Genomic DNA, 24,860 nt, shown 5'->3' on the forward strand with positions numbered 1-24,860 from the left:
TTCTTGTAAAAAAATAAATATTAAAGTATTTTTTTATAGTGAACTTGTGCTCACCGTCCCATTTTAGTTAATTTTGTGTTTTTATCTTTGGTTTACCTCATATTAGAAGCAAGAAACTCTAGAAAGACTAGGAGCTCATGTTATGCATGACCTCTCTCTCTGAAAGCTCTCTGCAACTCTCTGCAAGCTCTCTCTCTCTCTCTCTCTCTCAACCAGTAGAGGTCGCTCGTTTGTCAAGGAACTCCTTCCGGGATCTATCGAACATCGGTTTATGTTTGTGTGTCTTTCTACTAGTCCAGTAACAAAGTCTACAGCATAACAGGTCTACGAGGGCCTCATCAGCACCAGTAAAACCAAAGAGTGATTTAAAGACTGATATTGCCCTTTCATAAAACCACATACATTTATGGACGAGGTTTCATTCCCAGTAGTCGGTGTTGTGATTGCTGTCGTGTCCAGTTTTATCAATGGATCCACGTTTGTACTACAGAAGAAGGGGATACTGCGAGCCCGCAAGTCAGGTATTTCACATAAAAGGACCATTATCCCCATATTTTGTCCGAATGCAAAGTTATATATATATATATATATATATATATATATATATATATATATAAATAAAAAATGATGCTGTATGTTATTACAGGTGGGTCTTACCTGGCTGACTGTGTGTGGTGGTGTGGTACACTTGCAAGTGAGTCTTACCTCTACTACTACAACAACAACTAAATTGTTAGTAATTGTTGTTTAAAAGTGTGTATTGTTGCCTTATTTATAGTGATCGTCGGACAAATAGGAAATTTTCTTGCATACAATGTTGCCCCCGCAGTTGTGGTAACTCCCCTTGGAGCCCTTGGTGTCTTATTTGGGTGAATTTCTTTGTTGTATTTTATTCGAGGCATTCTACTCTAATTTAAATGGATTTGATGCAGTGGTCTGAACAATTTAAAAATAATTATTAAACAACAACAACATTTGAGATTTTTGTCACATTTGCATTAGCATATCAGGGCACCTTTACTGTGGAATGGAATGATTTATGTGATTTTGTTTATTCATTATTAATCAGGGCCGTTCTGGCATCCTGGCTTCTTCAGGAACATCTCAATCTCATAGGGAAACTTGGCTGCGCTTTGTGCTGTTGTGGTTCCGTTGTGCTCATCATTCACTCACCCAAGAGTGAGAATGTCACATCAAGAGCCGAACTGGAGGAGAGACTAATGGACCCAGGTATGGAAAACATGTCTGGTGGAATCGTAATCCATCTGTTCTCAGTGGTAGCCCAGTGGTTAAATGGATGCAAAATCCAAAAGAAGATATTTTAAAGAATATTGTTATACCAAACAGTTTCAAGTTCACATTGATTATTATTTTATGGACCAAAAATACAATTAAAGTCTGTGGAAAACAACATTACCAACGTTACATTATTTAAAATATCTTATCACGTGCTTTGCTGGAATCACACAGGTTTAAAATGATACAAGTATTTGTAAATCATAATTAAATTTTTTAATTTTTATATTTTATTATATATATATATTAGCATCTGCAGTTTTCATAAAGTCAAGTAAATGTTTTACAATACAGATTATGTCAAATAAGTTTCACAATAATAGACAGGAAATAATCAATTATGGAAACTATGGAGACAGTTCAGGTTCTGCTTTAAAGCAGCTCTAAATAACAACTGTGTCATTGTTCAGATCAAATCAATAAAAATATAGCAGTAATGATTTGGTATCGCAATGATCCTGAACAAAAGACAACACCGTTAAAGCTCCATTTGTTTTTTTTTCTGAAATCTCTTCATAATCATGTGTGGTGGAATATCCTTAACTCACTCTCAGAAATGACCAAACACAAACATTGTCAAGCATCGTTTCTGATCTTTCTATTCATGTTTCAGTGTTCCTGGTCTACATCTCAGTGGTGGTCCTATTACTGATCATACTGATCGGGCGATTTTCTCCAGCTCACGGAAAATCCAACATTATGGTGTACGTGGGCATTTGTTCTCTCCTCGGGAGCTTCACTGTGCCCAGCAGCAAAGGTCTGGGACTGGCTGCTCAGGAGGCCTTCAGTGGAACATCTACAAGTGATAGCAGAGCACTTTACCTCTTCCTGGGGTTGCTGGGAATTCTTTTAGTCAGCATTATGATCCAGTTTACCTTTATCAACAAAGCCTTGGAGTGCTTCAGCTCTAACATGTTTGAGGCCATTTACTATGTGACGTTCACCTCTTGTGTCATTCTGGCTTCTGCTATTCTCTTCAGGGAATGGACAGCACTTGGCATTGTGGACTGTTTTGGTATCCTGTGTGGTTTCATCACAGTATCTGTGGGTGTTGCCTTATTGCGCATCTCTCAAGAAGCTACATTTACTTGGAGCCAAACCAGAGTTAAAAAGGACTAACTCATGAGTATTTTTTTAACAATAACTGACAATTTCACAAACATTTTTTGGATATTATGTATTAATATTAATTAACCATTGGACAGCCAAATAAGGAAGAGGTCCTTTAATATTTTATATACTAAATTATATTTAAAAAATAATTATTGTATTCTAATAATGTTTTGAATAAGTATTAACTCTGAGAATGTGTATAAGTGTAAATGGAATAAAGTAGTTAATTGTTTACTATAATTTATATTAACCTCGTTTGTGTGTGTGCAGCCATGGATAAATTATTTTATTTATATCTTGATATAATAATATATATATATAAATCACCTGGTTAATATATAAAAAAGTAGGATTTAAAACCAAGATTACCTAATTATTTTAGCGTTTTTTTTTTTTATCGATTTGATCGTTTGATACACGATGCGAATGTTTCAGCAGTTTTAGTGTCAAGAGTGATTCCTGGTCACTGCACCGGAGTCCACGTTACCTGTGGACATCTACACCACTAGGTCAGCATAGGCACTTTTTAACTGATATTAGGTGAGGAGGGCACCTTTTTGTAGATGTATTATATATATTACAAAAAAAATCATACTGATGATCAAAATGCACTTACATTCGGTTACAATGTTCAAACGCGTGAAATGAAGACTAACAAAGACGTAAGACGACAAAAGGCCAATCAAAAGAGAGATTCTGCGCGTGCGCGCCTGCTTCCTCGTTCTTATACTGATTCTGACTCATTTCGGCTCTTTCGAACAATTCAGTGATTCTTTGACATCATGTCCCTGGCAACTGGCGTAGCATATGATTCGGTTAATTTAAACATCATTTTGAACCTAAATATAATGTGCATGTACATGAAACAATATGTAATACTCATAAAAAAAGTTAACATTTCAAAAATATTTCCAGGTCGTTTTATTGGTTTATTTTTTTAATATTCTGAATGTACCCCATCAGTCAAATCCTCAATTCACTTAGTAATCAGCTCTGATCATTACAAGGTGGATAAGCTCCGAAAAAGTTAAGAGAGAAGAGAATCACTCGGACGGATTCAGTCCAATTGAATGAGTATTTTATAATTAATATTTTATTAATTAATTTACATTCATCGTATTAAAGTAAGTCCTCAAAGGCCTATTTTCATTGTCGAAACTCTTATAGTAAACGTGATACGTTTTTAATTTATTTTGTTAAACGAACCAGTTTATTGTTTCGAGATATATTTTTATTATATATTTTTACCTTGACAATAAAAAAAAGGATTTATAAAGTATATGTAAAAATTGTTCAGACTGTTTGGTGAGCCGATTGATTCATTTAAAAGATTTGAATCAAAATAACGAATCTTTCACGAATCGGACATCGCTACAGTGTACTTTGGTGGACGTACATGGGTTCGCGTCTACATCGCATCTGAATTTCATGGTCGCGAGAAAATATGAAAGTTCAAACCGTGAAATCTATGTGACCGGACATGATGTCGAGCTGATCACAGCAATACAACTAACGTTAGGTACTGTGAACGACTTCCTAACCTCCGTCAGCCACGCGTATGTTTGCTGTGAATTATGGAGCTAATTGGCTAGGCTATCCGGCTGGGTTTGGCTGTAAGAATAAGGTAATTGTCATCATGTCAAGAATATGTCGCGACAACCAAACGTTGACTCCTATTAGATAACTTGTTTATGCTCGAGTAAAATGGACATGGGATGTTGTTCTTAATTATACTGTAAAGTTTGCTGGATCAGCTGTATTCTCTTGTCTCGCTTCTTAAAGTGCTAGTTCACCCAAAATAATAATTTTGTCATTATTCACTCGCACTTACGTTATGCCAAACCTAAATGATTAACTTCCGTGAACACGCACACAGAGATGCACAATGACAATCTCATCACCACCGTTCAAATTCGTTGTACGGATTAGACAAAGGTCATGGAGGTTTTGAACAAAGTGAGCCTTTGTCAGTAGGTCGAACCCTATTTATATATGCTGATAATATTTTCCTCGTCATCATACGTAACTAGTAGGACTTCGAGCCAGAGTTTAATGGTGTCATTTCCTGTAGTGCTGATGATGTCACTTATTGTGCATCACACATGCATTATCATTCTTCATTCTCCCTCAGAGCAGTGTGTGTTGTCATGAATCATGTAACCTCAGATCGTTTGAGCTGCAATGTGTGTAGTGTTTCTCATGAAAATGGTACGATAACTTTATCTTAACTAGGAAAACACTGGCAATTAATTTCAAGGTTATAATTTGTATTTTTCTCTCATGCCAGGTTTTGCAGTTGGCCGAGACTGTTCCTCTGGAATCAATCTTCGTTGCGTATATGTCAATGTGACGAGAGGAAACTCTACTGACGGCATTATGGGTCAAGACCGAGGAAAGTACGATTTCTATATAGGCCTCGCTTTGGCTATAAGTTCCAGTATATTTATTGGCGGTAGTTTCATCTTAAAGAAGAAGGGACTCCTTCGACTGGCCAGAAAGGGCTCTATGCGGGCAGGTATGTTACTTTTTGTAAACTTTTGATCTTGTGGTGTCTGAAAAACATATACCGCTGTGTCAGAGATGTTTAACTGGTATGGGTGGGAAAATGATTGAGATGTTTTGTTCAGACACACCTGTTCTGTATCCGTCATTGTTTAAACTCAAAGGTGCAGCACTGTACAGATTCCTTGCTGCACACTTTTTATTAATCATTAATTCTGTTACCATGTCACTGACTTCTCCAGACTAAGATATTTAACCCCGTATGAACTTGTGTCATTTAAAATAAGTTTTACTGTTAAAAAAGAAAACGAACTGCTTTTCGCTTGTGACACTGAAGATGCTGAAAATTCAGCTTTGCCATCAGGGAATAAATTATATTTTAAAATATATATATATTTTTTTTTAAAGTTATTTTTATTTGTTCTAATGTTTCACAGTATTAACGTTTTACTGTGTTTTTGATCAATTAATTTCAGCCTTTGCGAGTGTAAGAAACATAATGTAGAGTGTATTTCATAATGTGGCCTGTAGAGCTTAAGGAAAATACTAATCCTCTGTTTAGCACTGATTTACCTTTTAAACTTGTTGCAGCCATTTAGTTATTTAACTGTTGACATTTACAATAATTTCTGAGAGATTATAATGTTTGTACCAAGTAGTCATCAATGAGTTCTTCAATGGCTGATGCAGATGTTGACATGTAGAGAGCAGGGTGGCCGATACCTGATAGGCAGTGCAATTTAATTTTTGCTAAAATGTCATGCACAATATTGCTGACAGTAAATATATTGTTGAATAATGTTGAAACATGAATCATTCTGCTTTCCAGGCCAAGGAGGTCATGCATACTTAAAAGAATGGCTTTGGTGGGCTGGCTTGTTATCAAGTGAGTGACATAGATTAACCAACTAAGTTTCATCTTAAAGTTTCATCTTAAATACGTTCATGTACAATATACATTTATCATGTTTGTGGCTCAGCTTCTTGGAAGTAACTACTTGGATTCTTTCTGCTTTGACAGTGGGGGCTGGCGAAGCTGCCAATTTCGCTGCATACGCCTTTGCTCCCGCCACTCTCGTCACTCCTCTTGGGGCTCTCAGTGTGCTAGTCAGGTCTGTAAACCTTTGGGGAATTTCTCAGAATGATAAAAACCTGTTTATTGTTAATGTGCAAATCAGTTTTAATGATACAGGAGGTGGATAGTATTATAGGAATGCAGTGTTGCGTGGGAGGATGTTACTGTCTTGGACTCATAACTATTGTGATTTATGTTGATTGTAGGCTATTTTCAACATTTAGAGGGGTTTGTCTGTGATTTTATTGCTGCCTGTTTTTTTCTCCCACCACCCCTGTAAATATCCCTGGCATTTTTTTTTTTTGGACAAAACAAGGTCAAATACACATTTCTGAGTTTACAAGAAAAAACTGATTCAAAATTAACTATTTAAATCCTTTTTGGCCTCTACCGAACAACATACTGTAACTGTTGCACTTCGCTGTAATTTGCAGGCATATTTATGAATGAATTGCTGGTATTTACAAGAACTGCTCCACCACAGTGAGTGGGAGCTGTTAAAGGTGCTGTATGTAGGATTGACACCGAGTGGTTGAACTAGGTATTGCAGTCCAAATTCAAAATATTGAAGATGGGTTCTTTTCACCCGGCCTCTCCTCTTCAGACCTGATGCACACGCAAGTTTTCAGAATGATAAAACCAACAGGAACGAGTAAGTCTCAGCCTCCGACGTCATGCCCATGGACTGACCATTGGCTAAACGTCTGATGCATATGGGACACAAAAGTGGAAACACTTCAACAGTGGCAAATTCGTCATCGGATTCATTGAATTCTGCAGGATTTCCTCGAGATGTGTGTCGTGTTCTTTAAGGTAATACATGTTAGCCTGAATGCACTGTAAGTCGCTTTGGATAAAAGCGTCTACTAAATGCATAAATATAATTTAACATTCTGCCTGGAAACAAAGATGCTGCCAAACCCCCTCATGAAAGAAAAAAGCCATAGTGTTTACAACTGTGACTAGGGCTGGGCGACATATCTAACGATATGATCATGCGCATCTAATCAGTAAAGCTGCTTCCGTGATGAATCCGCAGATGAATCGCCTTCGATAATGAACGCGATATTGCGTAGCTTGTCAGTGATCTACGGCTCTGTCTATTAAATGCCACTCCAATTATAAGCAGGTGATGGCGATTTTAGCGGTGATCACGGAAGCAGCTTTACTGATTAGATGCACATGATCATATCGTTAGATATATCGCCCAGCCCTAACTGTGACAACGATCGCTTATCAGGATCAACTAAACGCTGGGTTTTCAAAAGTATGTGAAATATTTAAAGTTTGCGGCATGTAATCTTTAAAATACTTCAGAGAGTTTTACACACCGGTCTGTTATTGTGGCGACATTTGCATGCCCTGAAACGTGCTGCTAAACAAAACAAACTGTGATTGGTTGTTGGACATGTCGGTCAAACGGCCTCATGGGTGGGCCTTGGCCAAAGAAAGCTGCCATGAATTCCAGACCTTCAGTCTGAAGGTCTTGCTATGTGAGACTAGCAGTGTTAATTTTGACAGCAAATTCGGATTTAGTCTTAGTCTTAGTCTTTTGAATAACACACCATTTAGTTTTAGTCACATTTTAGTCATCTGAAATGTTTTAGTCTTAGTCTAGTTTTAGTCGACTAAATATCATAAGAGTTTTAGTCTTAGTCTAGTCTTAAGTCTTTTAGTCTTAGTCTAGTTTTTTTTTTTTTTAGTAGAACAAAGTCAACTTAGTTGACTTGACTAAATGTTTCCATCAGTCTGTTATGGAATGGTATTTATAAAATAAACATAAGGCCTGCTCTCAATGAAAAATATACATGCTCTCTGAAAAAGATATGCATTCGTCCTGAATGATATGCAATGCATATGACATTCTTTCAAGATGAAGTACAGTATTATTGAAATAGACAACCACCTATATTATATTTGTATTGTATGTTCATTCTATTTCTTTATTTGTGATATTTACACAAAGTTTACATTTTTTAAGTTTGTTTTTGTTCATTTAAAATAGCTGTAAAATAAAATACACAATCAAACCAAAATGTATTCAGACACCTTCAACATTTCTTACAATATCACAGTTTATCTGCTGTAGTTTAGAAATTGGTAATAAAATATGACAATAACTCAGGGTTAAACTGAGTCAGAACAACAAATTCATCTTGATAATGTCTGATGCAATGCTTAATTTGGTTCAGTCTGTGGTGTGAAAAGGTTGCATTAGCAATTAAAGAAAGAAACACTTAAGCAAAACATGCTCAGGTCCCTAATCATTTTTTTTTTTTTTTAGTCACTAGTAAAACAATATAATCTATTCTATCTGATTTTTGGATTGACTTTGGATAAATTCTTGTTAAAACTACAAAGTAATTTAATCAAGAGCAGTGAGTGATTTACTTTCATTTTCATACATTAAAGACACTGACAGCAGAGCTAGTAAATTAGGCGCGGTCACTTTAAGAGACAAATGCATCCGTTATAAAGATACACATCCGATTTCTTTCCAACTCTTTACTTTCACTGAAGACACAACTACAGACCTTTTCGAACACACTTTCCAAGACGGGTATTTCGACATATTTAGTATGTATTTGTTGTCGGTACAAAAGCAAGAAGACTTTGAGACGCGTCTCTGCTTGCTCCCTGAACACCGCGCTGCTGAATTGAGCTCTTTCACTTTTCGCTCTTTTTCTTATGTTTATTTAAAATGCGATTTGTATTTGTTCGTTCAGGTGCAGGAGGACGCAAACGTCCTGAAGGAGAACTCGGTTCAGTGTTGCGCGAGTAACCAGCTGCTCAGTTCAACTTTCCCGCAGCGCGGGGCTGAAGCCAACTTGATGTGTTGAATGCTTGGAGCACGTTATAAAACGTATTCTTACACATTTCTGTTTTAATAAATGCTCATATTAAAACATACCATTACACATAAGTAGGTACAAAAATAATCAGTGATACATTTACGACCCCATAAAAATTTGGGTCGCAATGGCATTTCAAAAGGTCGCAGTGTAGTTCCCTGTGTAAACAACTTAACTGTTATGAAAACGTCCTCGAAACTGTGCGAATTTCTGCAAACTCATCTTTGTTCTCTTTTCTGTGTAACTGCTGCTGCGTTTGTTTAGCTGTGGCGCTTGCATTTGCCGCGGCTTTTTAAAATGGCTCGGCTCGGCTGCTTCCATAGACAGTAAAAGAAATGGACACAGCGACCCCATTGGAACTCAATTGAGACAAGTGAAGCCCATTTTTAGTGTTTTTTAGCACTTCCGTTTCTGACGCGCAGACTCAAACGAAGCTTGACGACGTCAGCAACCTGTCTGACAGATTTAAATCTTCTAGTAGCAGTGCGTGCAAACTGCCATCGTTAATCTTGCAGAGACGGCGAGCTTGAGCGGGGATTTCTTTGGCGTGAGTGAGCAGGAGTAAGTATTCTGATTAATTATTTTGTATAGTATTTTAAAATGTAACGCCAGTACGCCATATTAAGTTAATTGCCTGCGAGCTTCTCCTCCTGTCTGTACGGTAATGTGACAGAGAGCCGAGTGGTTATGACTCAATCGTTAGCCTATTTTTACAAAAACTGTTTCTACGGGGCCATAATGTAACATAGAAGGTAATGGAGCCCTTTATACATTGTCGTGTATCTTTAGAAATAAATAATGGACAAACAGAGTCTTTAAACGCCTCAGATGTAAAGTTATTCGCTGTCAAAGTGACGCCAAAATGAATGGGAGTCAATGGGAATGCTAACGCAAGTGAAGTTCTGCTAAAAGATGGCAGCCTCCACCCGACTTCAACTTCCGGTCGAGTTCCTTGCCCCTTGGCTGCTTCTGCATAGATCAACCTACCCTCAAAGATTCGCTCTGATTGGATCTCTTCTCCATTCGTCCCGCCCATATATTTTCGTCTCATTTTTATTCGTTGACTAAAGTGTCAGTTATATTTCGTCACGTTTTTCGTCATCATATCTGACTTTTTATTTAGTTTTTATTTAGTTTTCGTCCGTGAAAAAGGTTAGTTGACAAATATTTTTCGTCATAGTCTTCGTCAACGAAATTAACACTGGAGACTGGCCATGAGTGCACTTGACGATGAATGAAATTAAACATGCTGTGTTTTCTGCCAACTGGCAACCCTGGGTGCTGAAATCCAATTGCCATAACTCGCAATGGGTGGGTTCCACAAAGCAAAACAGAGACCGACATTCTGGCCCAGAACGCACATTCTCAAAGGAGAATAACTGACTGTAGTAGCATTGTTTTTCAGATAAACAAGTATGTTAACTTGACATGTTTCTTAAAAATCTGCAAACGTATTATGGTATTTTTATGCTTAAGTCAAAAACTTACATACAGCATCTTTTAAGAACAGAAATAAGAAGACGTATACATTTTAAATGAGTCATTATTATGACAGCAACAGATATGCAATACAATTGTAAAATATTTCTCATATAAAGTTATATACATAACCATATCATATAATTACATACAACTATAGCTCATCTAGTTTCCCATTTATAAACAGGACATTGAAATAATCAAATAATAAACAGTATATTAATAAATATGCTTGTAATAATAAGAATAAATTAACTATTATTTTAGAATATATATTACTTATGGGTGAGTAAATTAAGACAATGTTTATTTTTGGGTGACCTATACGTTGAAAGTTGGTCAAGTTTTATGCATGCCTGTTTTTGCAGTGCGGTACTGTCCTCGTACTTCCTGACAGAGAGGCTGAACCTGCATGGGAAGCTTGGCTGTCTGCTCAGTATCCTGGGCTCCACTACCATGGTGATACATGCGCCTAAAGAGGAGGAGATCGACAGCCTGGAAGACATGTCCAAAAAACTGGTTGATCCAGGTAAACCACAACATGTAAAGACAATAAAGGCCCTCCTGGAATGTGTATAACTTGTTTTTGCTCAGCAATGTTGCGGAGTAATTCCACTATTCAAACATGCATTATTGTGGTATGTAAAATCACTTTTTGATCAACATAATGAATCCATGCAGAATATATGTATTAATTTATTTTTACTGACCACACATTTTGAACGGTTGTATACATAAATATTTATACTGATACTAAAATATTTTTTTTAAGGAATAAATCAGACTCCTTTATATAACTAATCATTTGTTTTTGGTCTCCAGGCTTCGTGGTCTTTGCGACAGCTGTCATCATCATAGCACTCATCTTCATCTTCGTTGTAGGCCCACGCCACGGGCAGACTAACATCCTGGTCTACATCACCATCTGCTCAGTGATTGGTGCTCTGTCCGTCTCCTGTGTGAAGGGATTGGGCATCACCATTAAGGAGGCCATCGCTGGGAAGCCAGTGATGCGAAAACCTTTGGCCTGGCTGCTGCTGCTGAGCCTGATAACTTGTGTTAGCACACAGATCAACTACCTGAACAAAGCACTGGACATCTTTAACACATCCCTGGTGACACCCATCTATTATGTGTTCTTCACCACCTCAGTGCTCTCCTGCTCAGCAATATTGTTCAAAGAATGGGAACACATGGGCACCGATGACATCATTGGCACACTGAGCGGCTTCCTTACGATTATCGTGGGCATCTTCCTGCTGCACGCCTTTAAGGACGTTAGCATTAGCTTGGCATCACTGGCTGTGTCCATCAGGAAGGACGAGAGGAATGGCCCTGTATTAAACGGCATGGCAGCTAACAACCACTCCAGTTATGAGCTGCTACATAATGACATCACGGAGGACTTTGACAACAGAGAGGTAGGGTTGCCTTTCGACAGTGTCTCCAGAAGAAACGGCACTATGACAGTTTCTTCGGTTCAGTGAGGAACCAGTATGCAACAGTTCGTCTATGAAAATCTTTTGGCTGCTCTATGGAAAATTAGCATTTTTCTTTCCTTTTCAGTGAGGAGATAAACCTAAGACAATCAACTATAAACATGCAAAAAAAATACAAAAAAGATGGACCAATCGATTGTACTAAGGGTTTCATTTAACTCATTTTTGTTTTGTTTGTTTGCAACTAGACTACATTGTAAGCTTAAATCTCATTCCTCATGTAGCACTGTAAATACACAACTGTACATTTTTAAGAGACTTTTGTTATATTTTATGTACACCTGTATTTACATGCACTGAGTTTCTTTCTACAAAATCGGTAGTTGTTGACTTTGTATTAAAGACATCCAAAGTGAAATTATGAGAAGACCCTCTCAGTTCATCAGCAGTGTTGTGATTATTAATCCAAATCATCAGACATATCATATATTAACTTAAACATGGATCAACGTAACAAAACAAATTAAAATGTACTCGGGAAAATGTGAGCTCCTGAACAAATATACATTTACTGTATTGCAATCAGGGATCCCGAAAGCTGTTAATTTTGAGATCAGGTACAAATATGACAGAAAAATAAAGGCTCATATGCACAATTGATCATTAAAAGATTGCAATCTCTTAAAATACACACAAATATGTTCTTAAATGATGATGATGATTCCGCAATGACTATTAAACCTCTGAAATTACAATCACATCAGAATATTTAAATTTGCTTTCGCGCATCTGCCGATTTAGACTTTTGGAGCCCTCATATTGATCAAACAATGACCATTTTTATTTTGTAAACTAGTCCTTTAAACCGTTTGATGTGAAAAAAAAAAAAAGGCAACCAGGGTTTGATACATATTTATTGAATTAAAATCTGATTACATAATTCAAATTAAAAAAAAGGTATGTTTATTGAGAGTAAGGACTTGGTTATGCTTAAAGTTTTATTCAGGATAACAGAAGGAAAAAGCTCTTGCATATAATCATTCAAAAACACCACACAGAAATATACCGCTGGTCTCTCACCACAGCAAAAGCTTAAATAATCAGTTGATAAAACCCACTTGGCCATTTTCCAACCCTTTCCCACTGCTCTCCCCAAATATAAAACATGATAATGAGTAGTGCTGTGCTATCATTAACATAAAAGATAATAGTCATTTATCTATAATAAGGCACGAGTGTGTGTACAATATAAAATCATCCTGCCATACACTAGTAAAACTGAGCCGTGTTTGTCTACATCATATTAAAACACATTTTGGCCTAATTGACCAAAGCCTGAGACACGTGGAAAACCAATAATGGTACAACTGATCAGCGCTTACCAAACACTCAACTAATCAAAAGGCAACTTACTGGCTCTGTGAACACTAGGCTGATGTAAGAAAGGCGTCTCTAAGTAGAATGTGACAGTGAAACTGGTCCTAAACATGAGGCTAAACTTAATGCTAAATATGTTCCCCTCTTACCATCTTGTCCACTTCTAATTGGAGCAAATGTATGTCAATCTCAGTTACTGGCCAAAGACTGATGGATTGGAGGCTGAAAACAACGGACATGTTCTACTGGCATGTTCTCTCCATCCCCAGACTTCAGGTACTTGTTCAAAATGGTGAAGATTTCATCATTTAGAACCTGGAACTTGCGAATTCGTTCAACCATTTTCTTTAGAGGCTAAAGTGGGAGGGGCAAAAAAAGATGGTTTAGTTGATGTCTTGACTGCAGAAGTTAAATAAAACAGATTAAACTCAATAAGGAAAAACTTACCACACTCTTGATGATCTCATCTTTGCCATCATGTTTCTGCACCTTAAGGAGATGGTAGCTGAAGTCCAGGATGTCAAAGCGTCTGTGCTGTCCAAGCAAGGTGATAATCATGCAACCGGCCCAGTGCAGACCATCTCCAAAACATTGTCTAGAAGAAGATCGATATGCTTTAAAAAGCACAAATATCCTAATCTTACTGTAAACAGCCATTCTACATGACAAGAAAAACAGGTGATCAGTTTGCACTCACTCAACAGTGAACTCGTGTGCTCCCACCGGGATGCAGTACACAAACTGCATGGCGCTCCACAACCTGTGGAACTCCACGCATTCGTCCACATGCATCACGCCGTTGCTGGGTAATGGGCCGCGCCACATTGGGTCATCCAGATAACCGCGGACACGAGTCAAAATGACCTCGAATATGGAGAGACCACAGCAAAGGCGCTCTTTAGTCAGCAGGTCACCCTCACGGGCGATGGCAATTTGCTGATGAGAGATTGTACAGGGTATTGATTAAAATCACTCAAGTATGCATTCAACAGTGATTATGGTATTTATTCTGTCAAGGCAGATGATTTGTCCTTCAAAGCATATGAAAAGTAATTCAGCCCACTTAGGTGGTATTGTGACAATTCTGACAATGAAGTATAACACTGGCATAAAATTGACTTTTTGTCTCACAATGGACTCAATTAGGAAGACTTTCTATGTCAATTATGGCATGCCTAATTGGGACTTTTCACCTTATAATTACGACATGAAAAGTTGGAATTGAGAGTCATGACTATTGACTTTTCTAAAAAAGCATGATAATTTCAACTTGTCATAGTTAAGATCTTATCCAAGAGTTGTTACGGATTACCTTTGTAGATATTTCACACAAAGTAACAGAAAATCGCAATCTCACCAAGATGAATACACATTTCTTTAAGTAAATTTTAGAAATCACCATTTGCATTTTAAATCTGCCCATTACCACTGACACAAATGAATGTGGAAGTCTCAGGGATGAGATCAAACCAGTAGTAGTGTTGTCACGGTACCAAAATTTCAGTATTCAGTACTGATACCAGTGAAAATCCACGGTTCTCGGTACCAATTTCGGTACCAAAGCAAAACACAAAAATATGCTAATTAAAAAAAATATCACTAAAAATGAAACCAACGCCATTCTTATACTTATTTACAATTGTGTTTAAAGTTTTTATACAAGTTATATAATTATGAAAAACAGTAAACAAATTTCACCCAAAATTAATTTGTCTTTTAATTAATGAAATTTAAACATTTTATTTTTGCTACATAAAGGGGATTTGCTATTAAAATTAAAACTGGAATAAATATTTTGTGATTTAAAAAGTTTTATACATTTTTTTCAACAGTAGTAGCAGTCTCACATACATTCTACTAAATAATAGTAATATTTCTAGCACAATGCCTTTATGTAAAAATTAACTTAATTTGATGGGTTGCTGTGAATACCTTTAAATTGACACTGGTTTTACGCAAATGAAACGGTAAAATGATTGTGAAGTGACTCAGAACAGTTTGAGTTTGCGTTTTCTGCTTTGCGGAAATCATAGCGCTGTATGCGTCAAGAACCGGGTTGACCGGGTACTCGGTACCACCGGTACTTAAAGAAACCTGGTACTGTGACATTTTCAATATTTTAGTACTGACTTAGTACCGAAGTACCGGGTCTTTTGACAACACTAACCAGCAGTAAGGTATGAAATCTGAGATGCTAATGACCATATCAACAGCTAATTATGTTTACTGGAGGCAGTAAAGCAGCAGAGCTCGACTAAAGCGGCTGTCGGAGCAGTGATGTTTCACCCACCTGAGGGGTTCCCAGACGCTCAATTAGAGGCACCATATGCAGTGCAGTGTATTTGGCCTCCAAACGCTTCATCTTCGCATCCAGACGCTCACCTTCTGCTCAAGTGTGGGTTGTAAAAGGATTATTGGATATGTATGAGGAACTGCTCAAATAAAGCATGTTAAAAATACAGCATACAGTATCCTCAGCAAACATACATAAGCATGAGCTTACCTTTAACGTGAACTCTTGGCAAGATGTTCTGGAATGGTGCCGCATGCAACAAGTCACACACCTCCTCTTGAGACTGCAGGAAAGAAAAAACGCATTTCTCAAACTGAAACAATCTTATGTGGGCAAGGGTAGAGAAGTATGGGGTACAAATCGTGAGTTAAATCTGAGACAACATTGCCGCTTTGACATGTACATGCATAATCAAAGAAGGTTAATGCATTGTTTTAATCGTCTCAACTAATGAAGCACAGAAGCCATTAGTGACCTGCTTAATGTATTTAATTTAATATTAAATACATGTAGATAAATATTTTATTTAGCTGTTTAGCTGAATATCTTTTCAAACTACAGCTTGCAGAAACTGGCATGATTTATTCATACTGTGGCACATACTGGAGAAAAGGATTTCTTTTGTAGCACAGGAGGGTAAAAAAAACAAAAAAACAAAACAGAAATGGCAAATGTCATGTCAAAATGGTGAGTTAAAACATGTCTGATGAAGCCTTTGAGAAATCCTTGGAACAGATTTCTAGTAACCAGGTACTGTTCCAGCAGATGGAGCCATGCAGTCACATCCAACACTGACATGAGTGATTACAGATGAGGCTGTTGACATTTCAATTCAAATGCAGACAATTACAGCCGACTGCCTTGATTGCATCGACCTTGCCATCAGGCAGAGCAGGTACTTTCACACAGGCTAAGAGGTTTTCTCTAGCAAGATGTTTTGGCTCTATTTTAGCAGACAACCCTTGATTGTTGATGTTTAAATGTGGAAGACAGCATCTCCCTGGGTAACGTTCATAATCGTGACTAATGGTTGGCAATTAAACAGGAGTTTATCACATCTGTGAAGAGTCTCGAGTGTCTGGATGAATGTCAGATATTCTCAACCATTCTGCAGTGATGTTCCATCCATTATTCATTGAAAACACAAGCAGCTTATTGTTTTGTTTTAATGTTTTATCATAAATTGTGTGAATGAACTCAATGAATTGAACTGAGATATATATATATATATATATATATATATATATATATATATATATATATATATATATATATATATATATATATATATATATATATATATATATAAAATGTAAAATTAAAAATGAAATTTAATGAAATTTAATATACAAATAGAGGAATAATTCTACAACTCATTTTAAAATATCACTGTATGATGTGTGTTATTTTGCTTTTTTTAAATTTATTTATTTATTTCAATGTGAACAGTCCTGTTTCAAAAGCAGTCTGTAAAAGAGCTGGTGGTTGCAAAATGTGGCTGATGTCAGTCTTTAGACTGTGATTTACTGCTAATGGCAAGCTTTGCTTTGGATTTATTTGTGCCTTAAAGTGGATAAACTCATTAACAAATTACAAATCAAACCAATCACATTAAGAGCTGTGGAAACGACAACGAAAGTTTGCCAAACAACTGAATGGCCTGTCTTTGGGTGGACAAACATTTCTTCGAATGACTGATAATACAAAAAGAAAAGGTGTCAAAGTATGTGGTCATTCATCACGTTTGATTAAAGTGATTTGTTACCATTCAGACTTTAAAAAGAACAGAAAAATGAGAAGCAAAGAAGACTACATTGTTAGTGCCAAGTAACAAAATACAGCTCTATACAGAAAATATGCACATAATGGCTTTAGGGGCTGGTTAAAAAATAAATATATAATACATTTTTGCAGTTGATCTGCATCTTAAAAGGGCTTAAATCTGACATGGAGAAACTGACAGTGCTGACACATGCAACACAATTACAGATGTGTTCCCATGACAACAGTGTGTCAGAGTCAGACATCCTAAACTCTGAGCAGCTGGCAGACTAAATAATGGAAGTGTACTCTATACAAAATATACATTCACATAATATACATATGTAAGATTCATATATATATCTGAATGTATGTGTGTAACTGTTTGTGTGAAAGTGTTTAAATCATTTAAGCTCATTAATAACCATATGTGCTGATTAATCTAAATAAATCACACATCAGTCTGAGCTGAGAAATTCCCCTCCAAAAGATAGTCACTATTGTGTTAAATACACAGTCAGTCATTGCCCTGCATCATGTTCGTCAACAGCTGCATGCAATTTAAGATGATATACAGGTCTGCGTTATGTTAATGATTTTTTTTCATAATTAAATCTCAACTAATTAATGTACTATGGTCTGTCCTGCCATGGAGTCATGTATAATTAATATGTTTAAACATGAATAGATTCATGACTGAAGACTTATGCATCAGTGAAGTCAGGCATCTTGTGTGTCACTTGTCGCAGCACAAAACGAGAGAATATGAAAGATGCCAAGTTAATTAGTAAAGCTCGCTACCACATTCTTCCAAAATATTTCAAAACCACATAATTAATATACAAAAGATGATGTTTTTTGGTGATGGCATTGACCACCTGCTTAGTTTAAGTACTGAAAGTGGTTAAAAAAAAAAAACTTACAAAAAAAACTGATACTCTTACATGAGCTGGGATTTCTTCTTTAAAGAAAAGATTATAGCAAGTGGCAACGTTTGTTAAGGTTTAGTGATGCAGTGAGAACTTTCTGCATTACAGTGTGAATGCTCAGTGGTCATACCAAGCTCTGTTCACTCAGAAGGCAGAACAGCAAAGCATTTCCAACTTCCCTCAGGCTCTGGAAGCACACGGTCTTCAGCTCAGCATACTCCACAATGTCCTTCAACTGGTGGTGGAAGAACTCCAGAATACCTGCATCGGGAGACACAATCATACTTTCACTGTAATGACAGCCTCATTTTGGTTGTTTTAGGAAATAAAGAAGTATTAATATTCCTCTATTTGCACAGTGACGAACATAAACAGATCCTTTTCCTGTATCAACATCCCCTAATAATTAATGCCTGAAATTCAGGATGTCTATTAATATTTTTCCAGCCCCTAAAACTAACCTTGACTTGACCAGTGCAGGGTTTCTGCAGTTTTTATGAAGGTAAATGCATGATTTTAAGACTTTAAGATTATTTAAGAAAAATTTAATTTTAATTTTAATAATTTTCAAAGGAATAAATTCAAGGGAATATCAATATGTACTCTGAACCTTCTGATCACACTGCAAAAAAAATTATGTTCTTCCTCAATAATTGTCTTGTTTTCCAGTGCAAATGTCTAGATTCTTATATCAAGATATAATAATTTGAGAAGCAAAATGTCAAGATGAGAAGTTTATCAAAATCAAGAGAGTTTGAATCAAATCATTTCAAATATCTGCCAATGGTCTCAGAAAACAAATTAATTCAAAGAGAAAATAAGTTTTCAAACCTCAATGACATATTCGTTCTTGCTTAAAGCATAAACTCGCTTCATTTTTCTTGTATTAAGGGTCATTAGATTTCAGTTGGAAAACATGGTTATTTTGCAGTTATATCTTATATTAACAGGCTTTAAAATTTCTAAAGAACAGTAGGAATCTACAGTCACTGACTGTTCTTAAGTTTATTCTCTTTTGTTATTACGGTTACATCCAAGAATAAGTAATGCTCTTACAAGCAGAAGCTTTTTATTACATATACAGACTCTTTGGCATTTTTCTCTCTCCTCCACCCACTTTTTCATTTTTCCTTTCATTTCTATTTGTCCAGGCTGTCTGAAGCCCACATTATCAGACGAAGTCATGATTTAAGTGTGTAGTGCACCCTTATCAGTATAGTCAGCCAGAAAGAAATAACAAACAAGGAAAGGGAGAAAGAGAGCAAGAGGCAATTACCAAACCTTCTCAAGTCTAGAGGGGTCTGATTAAGTCGAAGACACCCAGTGTCTGCTGCATAAGCTCTGCGAAAAGCACCACTGTGTGACTGGCACATTGCAGACAGCCAATCTGCCCAGCAGCACAGCTGGATCAATGAAAGCTTAATGATTCAGTGCATATATTCTGTTTGGTGATAGAGGGAGCTCATATTTACACAGGGCCCAAGTGTCTCTCTTGGGTCAGAAAATAAAAGGCTTGCTTAAGAGTGTCCAAAGAAATGCAATTTTCACCTGGCGAGCCGTACTCATGGCGAGGCAGACGGCATATCTTGGGCATCACTTCCATCAGGGTCTTCACATACTGCAGAATGGTGCCCTGAAGCTGCACCAAAAAAAAAAAAAAAAACAATATGACAAGGTAATTTCAGCAGAAATTTTGCTAATGCCCACAAATCCTGAACTTTATCTTTTTCTAATTAATTATCCTTCAAAGTTAGATTAGTGGTGTAAAAAATTAATTTGATCAGATTAAGTTAAGAGCCTTATAAATGATCTGATGCATCGTGAAAACAAATTTGGTATAGACCACATTCCTCCACTATTTGAAACCTCTACAATTAAGGCATCATTTGAGAAGTTTTAGTGGGAATGTGGTTTAACATGAATATTAAATACACCTTGTACACTGTATTACTCGTTTTCTTTTTCTTTAAATTAATTTATAAATGAAATTAAAATGGGCAGTTAAAATTGAAATAGAAAAAAATCTGTCAATGACTTGCTGACGTGCACGAAAACCATGTATTGGAACCAGAAATAACATCTGTCTCTCTCTCTCTATACTGCATATAAAGTATATTATATATTCTTTTGTAAAGTTTAATATAATACAATGTAACATAGTTATATCCAAGTTGTCTGTCTGGAACGCAGCATTAGGTTAACGTTTCAATAAATGATTGTGTACAAAAATTAGAAGCCATTCTATAAGGTGACATTTCAGCACTAGACAAACAGATAGGGACTCCTAAGTGGCACTTAAAGCATGGCTATGTGCATTGCTTTAAGTGCATTTTTGAAAAAATGCATGTGAAACAATAACTAACAATCATAAATGACTCCTAGAAAACACTCTTAAGTGCTAAGATCTATTGTTATCGGGAAACCCAGCCCAGGGTCATGCAAAAGCCCCTAGATCTCCATACACAAACTTCAGATTACATGCTTATGCACATACCAGGCTTTTGACGACCTTTAACAGCTCTTCCATCACCACAGCGATGCCCTGGTATCCTAGAAGTCTGCAAATAGCCTTAACATGTGGAGGTCCCAGGAAGTTCCGGTAGAGGCTGTATACGCTACTGTATGCCAAATTCAAGGTCTGAATCATCATGAGAAAGAAAAGAGAAAACATTTTCATCAGCCATTACTACATTATTTCAGTGTCACATCATTAAGTTTCAAGTCTGACTCATGTTAGCATTTAACATAGAAACATTTTAACAATAAAAGTCTTGATATTCACTTCTCATCAATTTAACAAAACCTTGCTGAATAAAAGTATTAATTTCTTCAAAAAAAATGTTGACCCCAAACATTTGACAGTGTATATTGTTACAAAAGATTTATATTTTAAATAAATGTTAAGCATCACAACTGTTTCCAACATTGATAATAAATCAGCATATTAGAATAATTTCTGAAGGCTTCATATGCAACAGACACAGGAGTACTGCAAGTTGACCGATTAATGATCAATCATAAATTCATGAGCATACACGTCCGTAGGTGTTGTGGCAGTGAGTCAGGGAAGACAGGTCACCAGTCTGAGGGAGTAATTGAGAACAGAGTGTGGGAGGAAAAGATATAAATATAAAAAGGGAGAAATGATGTGTAAGAGACGCGGATGAACAAGAGTTCAAGCTCTCCCAGCTGTAATACTGTTTAAAATGCATTCTATGCAAAACGCTGATGTGTCATCTCCCCTTCCCCACTGCACTCGCTCTCTCTCTCTCTGCTTTAGTTGCCATCTGCTGTTCTAATCAGATAGAAGAGCTTTTCTGTGCAGCGGTGTGGATGTGAAGCTCTTTCTGCAGGAGACCTGAGCCATGCCAAACAGAGACGGCTACAGGTCACACTCTCTCAATGCTTCAGGGGGATTCTGTCTGCAACAGCAAGATGATCTGTGCATGAAGTGACACTCATCTTTTACGGTAAGATTTTTGCCCCTTTACCGATCAATCTCAGTTTTCCCAGAGACACCTGTATCTCTGTTGAAAAAAAAAAACATGAAAAAAAAAGGTGTGGCTCACCTGTAAACAATAGTAAAAAAAAGTACTGTCTGAAAAGAACACTAAAGAAAATCTTAAGCAGCTGTGTGGATTTGAAAAAGACTGGAAAGAGATACGTGTGTGTAGGCTGAGAGAATACACGTCCTATTTTCCTCAGACCTCTCTAAGAGTTATTGACAGTGATCAAAATGATTAGTGCTGAAGCTTTCGTACGATACTGACTGCCGTGTTATTACAGCATGCGTGTGTAGCATACAGAGTCACCAATCATCTGCACAAGTCCAATGTGGTGATATATTGATTCAGTTAATGGGCTTCAAACAACCAAAGGCTTGAGCGGCAAAGATAGAAAAAGGAACCGTCAACTACTATGAAGAAACTAGTTCACATTTTCAGCAAAAGATAAAGATCCAGAAACTTCAAAGCAGCATAAATGCTAAAGCAGATGATGTTAAACATAAATGTTTTTAAATAAAGAAAAATAAAATAAAGAATAATCGTGCAGCAGTGTTTGATCATGCATAGTGCATGTCTGATATTAGAACAGTGAAGACTGAATAAATAACTGCTTGTTATATAAACCACAACATTTTTTAAATTGAACCTCAGTTAAATTTATTGGGCTGTAATGCTATTCATTTATAATTACTTGAGAGAATCTTTTAGAACCTTTTTCTTGACAAGAGGATACATGGATGTATTGTCAATTGGAAATTTCTGTTCAACATTATCCGCCTTGATTGCTTTGTATCAATTTTTTTTTTTAAACTAGGTATCTAAAGCAGGATTAATGAAATAAATCTGTTCTTGTACTTAACCTGGTGATTTTCCCCTCTAGATAAATCTGCTTTTCCTAACACCATGATAGAGCACAGCAATTGTACTTGAATAGAAAAGAAAATTATAAAAGAGGATATAACCATCAAAAAAAGCCTCCTTGTTTTTACCTACAAAACCATTTTCAATCTTAATCATTTCAATATGAAAGACAAATTAGACCGAAAAGAGCAGCTTACAATACTTACAAAACGGCTGCATAAATGTTCAAAACATCTGCAGTGTGTATAGCAAAGCTGTATTTTTTTGTGTGTGTTTTCTGATTAAATCCTTTTGAAAAAGCACTTCAATTCAAAATCAATTTCAGTCCTAAAACCAACAACTGAAGTTTTCCAATTCTTTAAAAACATGCTTTAATGCCAGAAGGAAGCTCGTTACTAATCTATTAAGGTCTTGTTGTACTACATTCAAGGTTAGAACTGATCTGAATTAATGCTTTTTTTCCCTCCTCTATTCTTCCAGATCCTTTCGGAATCATTGCATGTTGTGTCAAACCAGCTACATCATCAAACTGTGTGAGCATAAGAGACTAAGTTCCAACCTAAAAACAAGCTCAACATGACTATTACCATTCAAAACATCACAGCCACCTCTGCCATCGTCAGCTGGCCGTCATCCCCAGGCTGCGTGGACACATTCTACAGCGTCATGTATCACCCTAACTGGAACAGCCTGCTGATGGGTTACACACGCAAGAGCTTCCTGCAGGAGGACAGAGTTCCTGTGAGCCAGACATCCACCAGTCTGGGCCGCCTCAGTCCACAGACCACTTACATCCTCTGTGTCACCTGCCAGTCCGCCAATCCCACCAGAGAGCAGTGCCAGGTCTTCAGTACTCTAAACGAGGGCACTGAACTTGGTGAGAGTGGCCGGGATCTGGCAATGGGAGTCTGGCTGGCCAGCAGCATCCTGTTGCTGATCATTGCTTTGGCTCTGCTTTGGGGATGTCTCCACACCATGTGTCCAGCAAAAAGGGACCCAGAAAGAGGCAGCCAGTCAGGTCCGAACCCTCCACACCTGGCTCTGACCCCCATGGTTGGGAACATGGGCAGCGAAGGAAGAAAAAGTCTGTACATGCCCGGTTGTGGTGGGGTAGACTCTCCGAACGCAACAGTGATTGAGAATGTTTATAGAGACGAGCACGGCAGAGAAATGGCAAAGGGGCAGAGTTGTGAACTACAAACACTCAGTAATAAACCTAGATATGCCCCCGGGTCAGAATAACGGACACACCAGATTGTTACCTTGATGCACTGACCTCGAAAACTCAAACTATTCGAACTTACACAACGAAGACATTCACAGGGATGAAACCATTTTGAGGAAATTAGACTTAGGACTTTTGAGCTGGGCTTATGGGGTTAAATTAGCATTAAAATGTCAGATGAAAACAAAAAAAGGAAACTGAAGGAGGGCTTATAATTCAATTGTACAAACTGACGTGTTATGTATTTTTTTGTTTGTATTTGTTAGCATGAATTAATGAATTTGGTATCAAAATTAATCTAGGTTTACATTATTTAAAACATTTTTATTCATTTATAAAAAATACCCACCCCCACACACTATTTTTTATAGTTTAAATAATAATCAATTATTACAATAATAATCCTTATTTGAAAATGATAATTTTTACACTATTAAATAGTACCAAATTTTCCTGTACACATAATATTAAGGACACATTCAAATCAGAAGCATAGATTTTATATATTTATATTTCTACATAATATGGTGTCCGTAGTCTGTATAGTGTCCGTTTAAAGTGAAATACCGCTGCCATATTGGTTTTGCAAGAAAAAGAGCCACCAAATCTTTAAACTGCTTAGTGCACCTTTACCTTTAAAGGATATTTAAGTGTTTATTTGAATGTCTTTGTGAGTTGATAGTCTGTCTGTTTTGTGTTAGCTGCATTAGATCCTACTATGCTTGAAATGTACCTTGCCTACCTATCTAATCTTGCTTAATAAAAACCATGAATGCTGGAGATGTAATCAATGTTGGTGAGATTTAAACTCATGCAAACCCACCTTTGAGCCATATAGGTACTGTGGCTGGGCATTGGGAGGCTTGTCTCTCTGAAACTCCTGTGAAAATGGCAGCACAGTGCGAACAAACCTAAAGGAAAGGGGGAAATTGTTTCAAAAAAATATTGGACCATTTTTGCATTATTGGGTTTGTCGTCCAGTTATTGTCAATTCTGTTCAATAAGGCTGTGATCAGCATGTCCACTCTGGCCCTTTTCATGTATAACAATAAAGTGAGGAAAAACTCATCTCACAAGTCAAACTGCATCTTTCAAATGGACATGTTTCTAAGGGAAATGAAAAGCTACAAATATATGCTGTGACATGACCAA

At 36.8% G+C, this 24,860-nt stretch overlaps 4 protein-coding genes across 8 annotated transcripts in view; 3 read left to right on the plus strand and 1 right to left on the minus strand.

Annotated features, from left to right (window-relative positions):
* Nucleotides 1-241: 241 nt before the first annotated feature.
* nipa1 (NIPA magnesium transporter 1) lies at nt 242-2,704 on the plus strand. Its single transcript, XM_026213567.1, has 5 exons — nt 242-521; nt 647-694; nt 779-869; nt 1,070-1,230; nt 1,910-2,704. Exons 1-5 carry the CDS (start codon nt 407-409, stop codon nt 2,413-2,415), a joined length of 921 nt encoding a protein of 306 aa, XP_026069352.1. The 5' UTR covers nt 242-406; the 3' UTR covers nt 2,416-2,704.
* Nucleotides 2,705-3,746: 1,042 nt separating this feature from the next.
* LOC113050533 (magnesium transporter NIPA2) lies at nt 3,747-12,177 on the plus strand. 3 transcript variants are annotated; one of them, XM_026213565.1, is made up of 6 exons: nt 3,747-3,928; nt 4,697-4,924; nt 5,741-5,797; nt 5,933-6,023; nt 10,686-10,846; nt 11,140-12,177. In XM_026213565.1, the coding sequence occupies exons 1-6, from the start codon at nt 3,838-3,840 to the stop codon at nt 11,802-11,804; spliced, it is 1,293 nt and encodes a 430-aa protein (XP_026069350.1). In that variant the 5' UTR covers nt 3,747-3,837; the 3' UTR covers nt 11,805-12,177. The 3 variants fall into 3 exon arrangements, with proteins under 3 accessions (XP_026069350.1, XP_026069351.1, XP_026069349.1); XM_026213566.1 differs by having other exon boundaries at nt 3,776-4,033; XM_026213564.1 differs by lacking the exon at nt 3,747-3,928 and adding an exon at nt 4,462-4,617.
* Nucleotides 12,178-12,652: 475 nt separating this feature from the next.
* The window catches only part of LOC113050532 (cytoplasmic FMR1-interacting protein 1 homolog), a 37,916-nt gene continuing 25,708 nt past the window's right edge, over nt 12,653-24,860 (minus strand). For 2 of the 3 annotated variants that reach the window (XM_026213563.1, XM_026213562.1), the window contains exons 23-31: nt 24,532-24,619; nt 20,611-20,754; nt 19,665-19,755; nt 18,247-18,377; nt 15,637-15,709; nt 15,424-15,518; nt 13,831-14,069; nt 13,581-13,728; nt 13,323-13,487 (exon numbers count right to left, since the gene is read on the minus strand). In XM_026213563.1, coding sequence (XP_026069348.1) covers nt 13,323-13,487; nt 13,581-13,728; nt 13,831-14,069; nt 15,424-15,518; nt 15,637-15,709; nt 18,247-18,377; nt 19,665-19,755; nt 20,611-20,754; nt 24,532-24,619 — 1,174 coding nt within the window. Of the gene's footprint in view, nt 13,488-13,580; nt 13,729-13,830; nt 14,070-15,423; nt 15,519-15,636; nt 15,710-18,246; nt 18,378-19,664; nt 19,756-20,610; nt 20,755-24,531; nt 24,620-24,860 lie in introns of all 3 variants that reach the window. The other variant, XM_026213561.1, reaches the window with a different exon arrangement.
* On the plus strand, nt 20,761-23,896 carry LOC113050535 (fibronectin type III domain-containing protein 9-like). Its single transcript, XM_026213568.1, has 2 exons — nt 20,761-21,586; nt 22,964-23,896. Exon 2 carries the CDS (start codon nt 23,060-23,062, stop codon nt 23,723-23,725), a length of 666 nt encoding a protein of 221 aa, XP_026069353.1. The 5' UTR covers nt 20,761-21,586; nt 22,964-23,059; the 3' UTR covers nt 23,726-23,896.

The sequence above is a fragment of the Carassius auratus genome, chromosome 31 (genome assembly GCF_003368295.1).
Source record: "Carassius auratus strain Wakin chromosome 31, ASM336829v1, whole genome shotgun sequence".
Classification (NCBI taxonomy): Eukaryota; Metazoa; Chordata; class Actinopteri; order Cypriniformes; family Cyprinidae; genus Carassius; species Carassius auratus.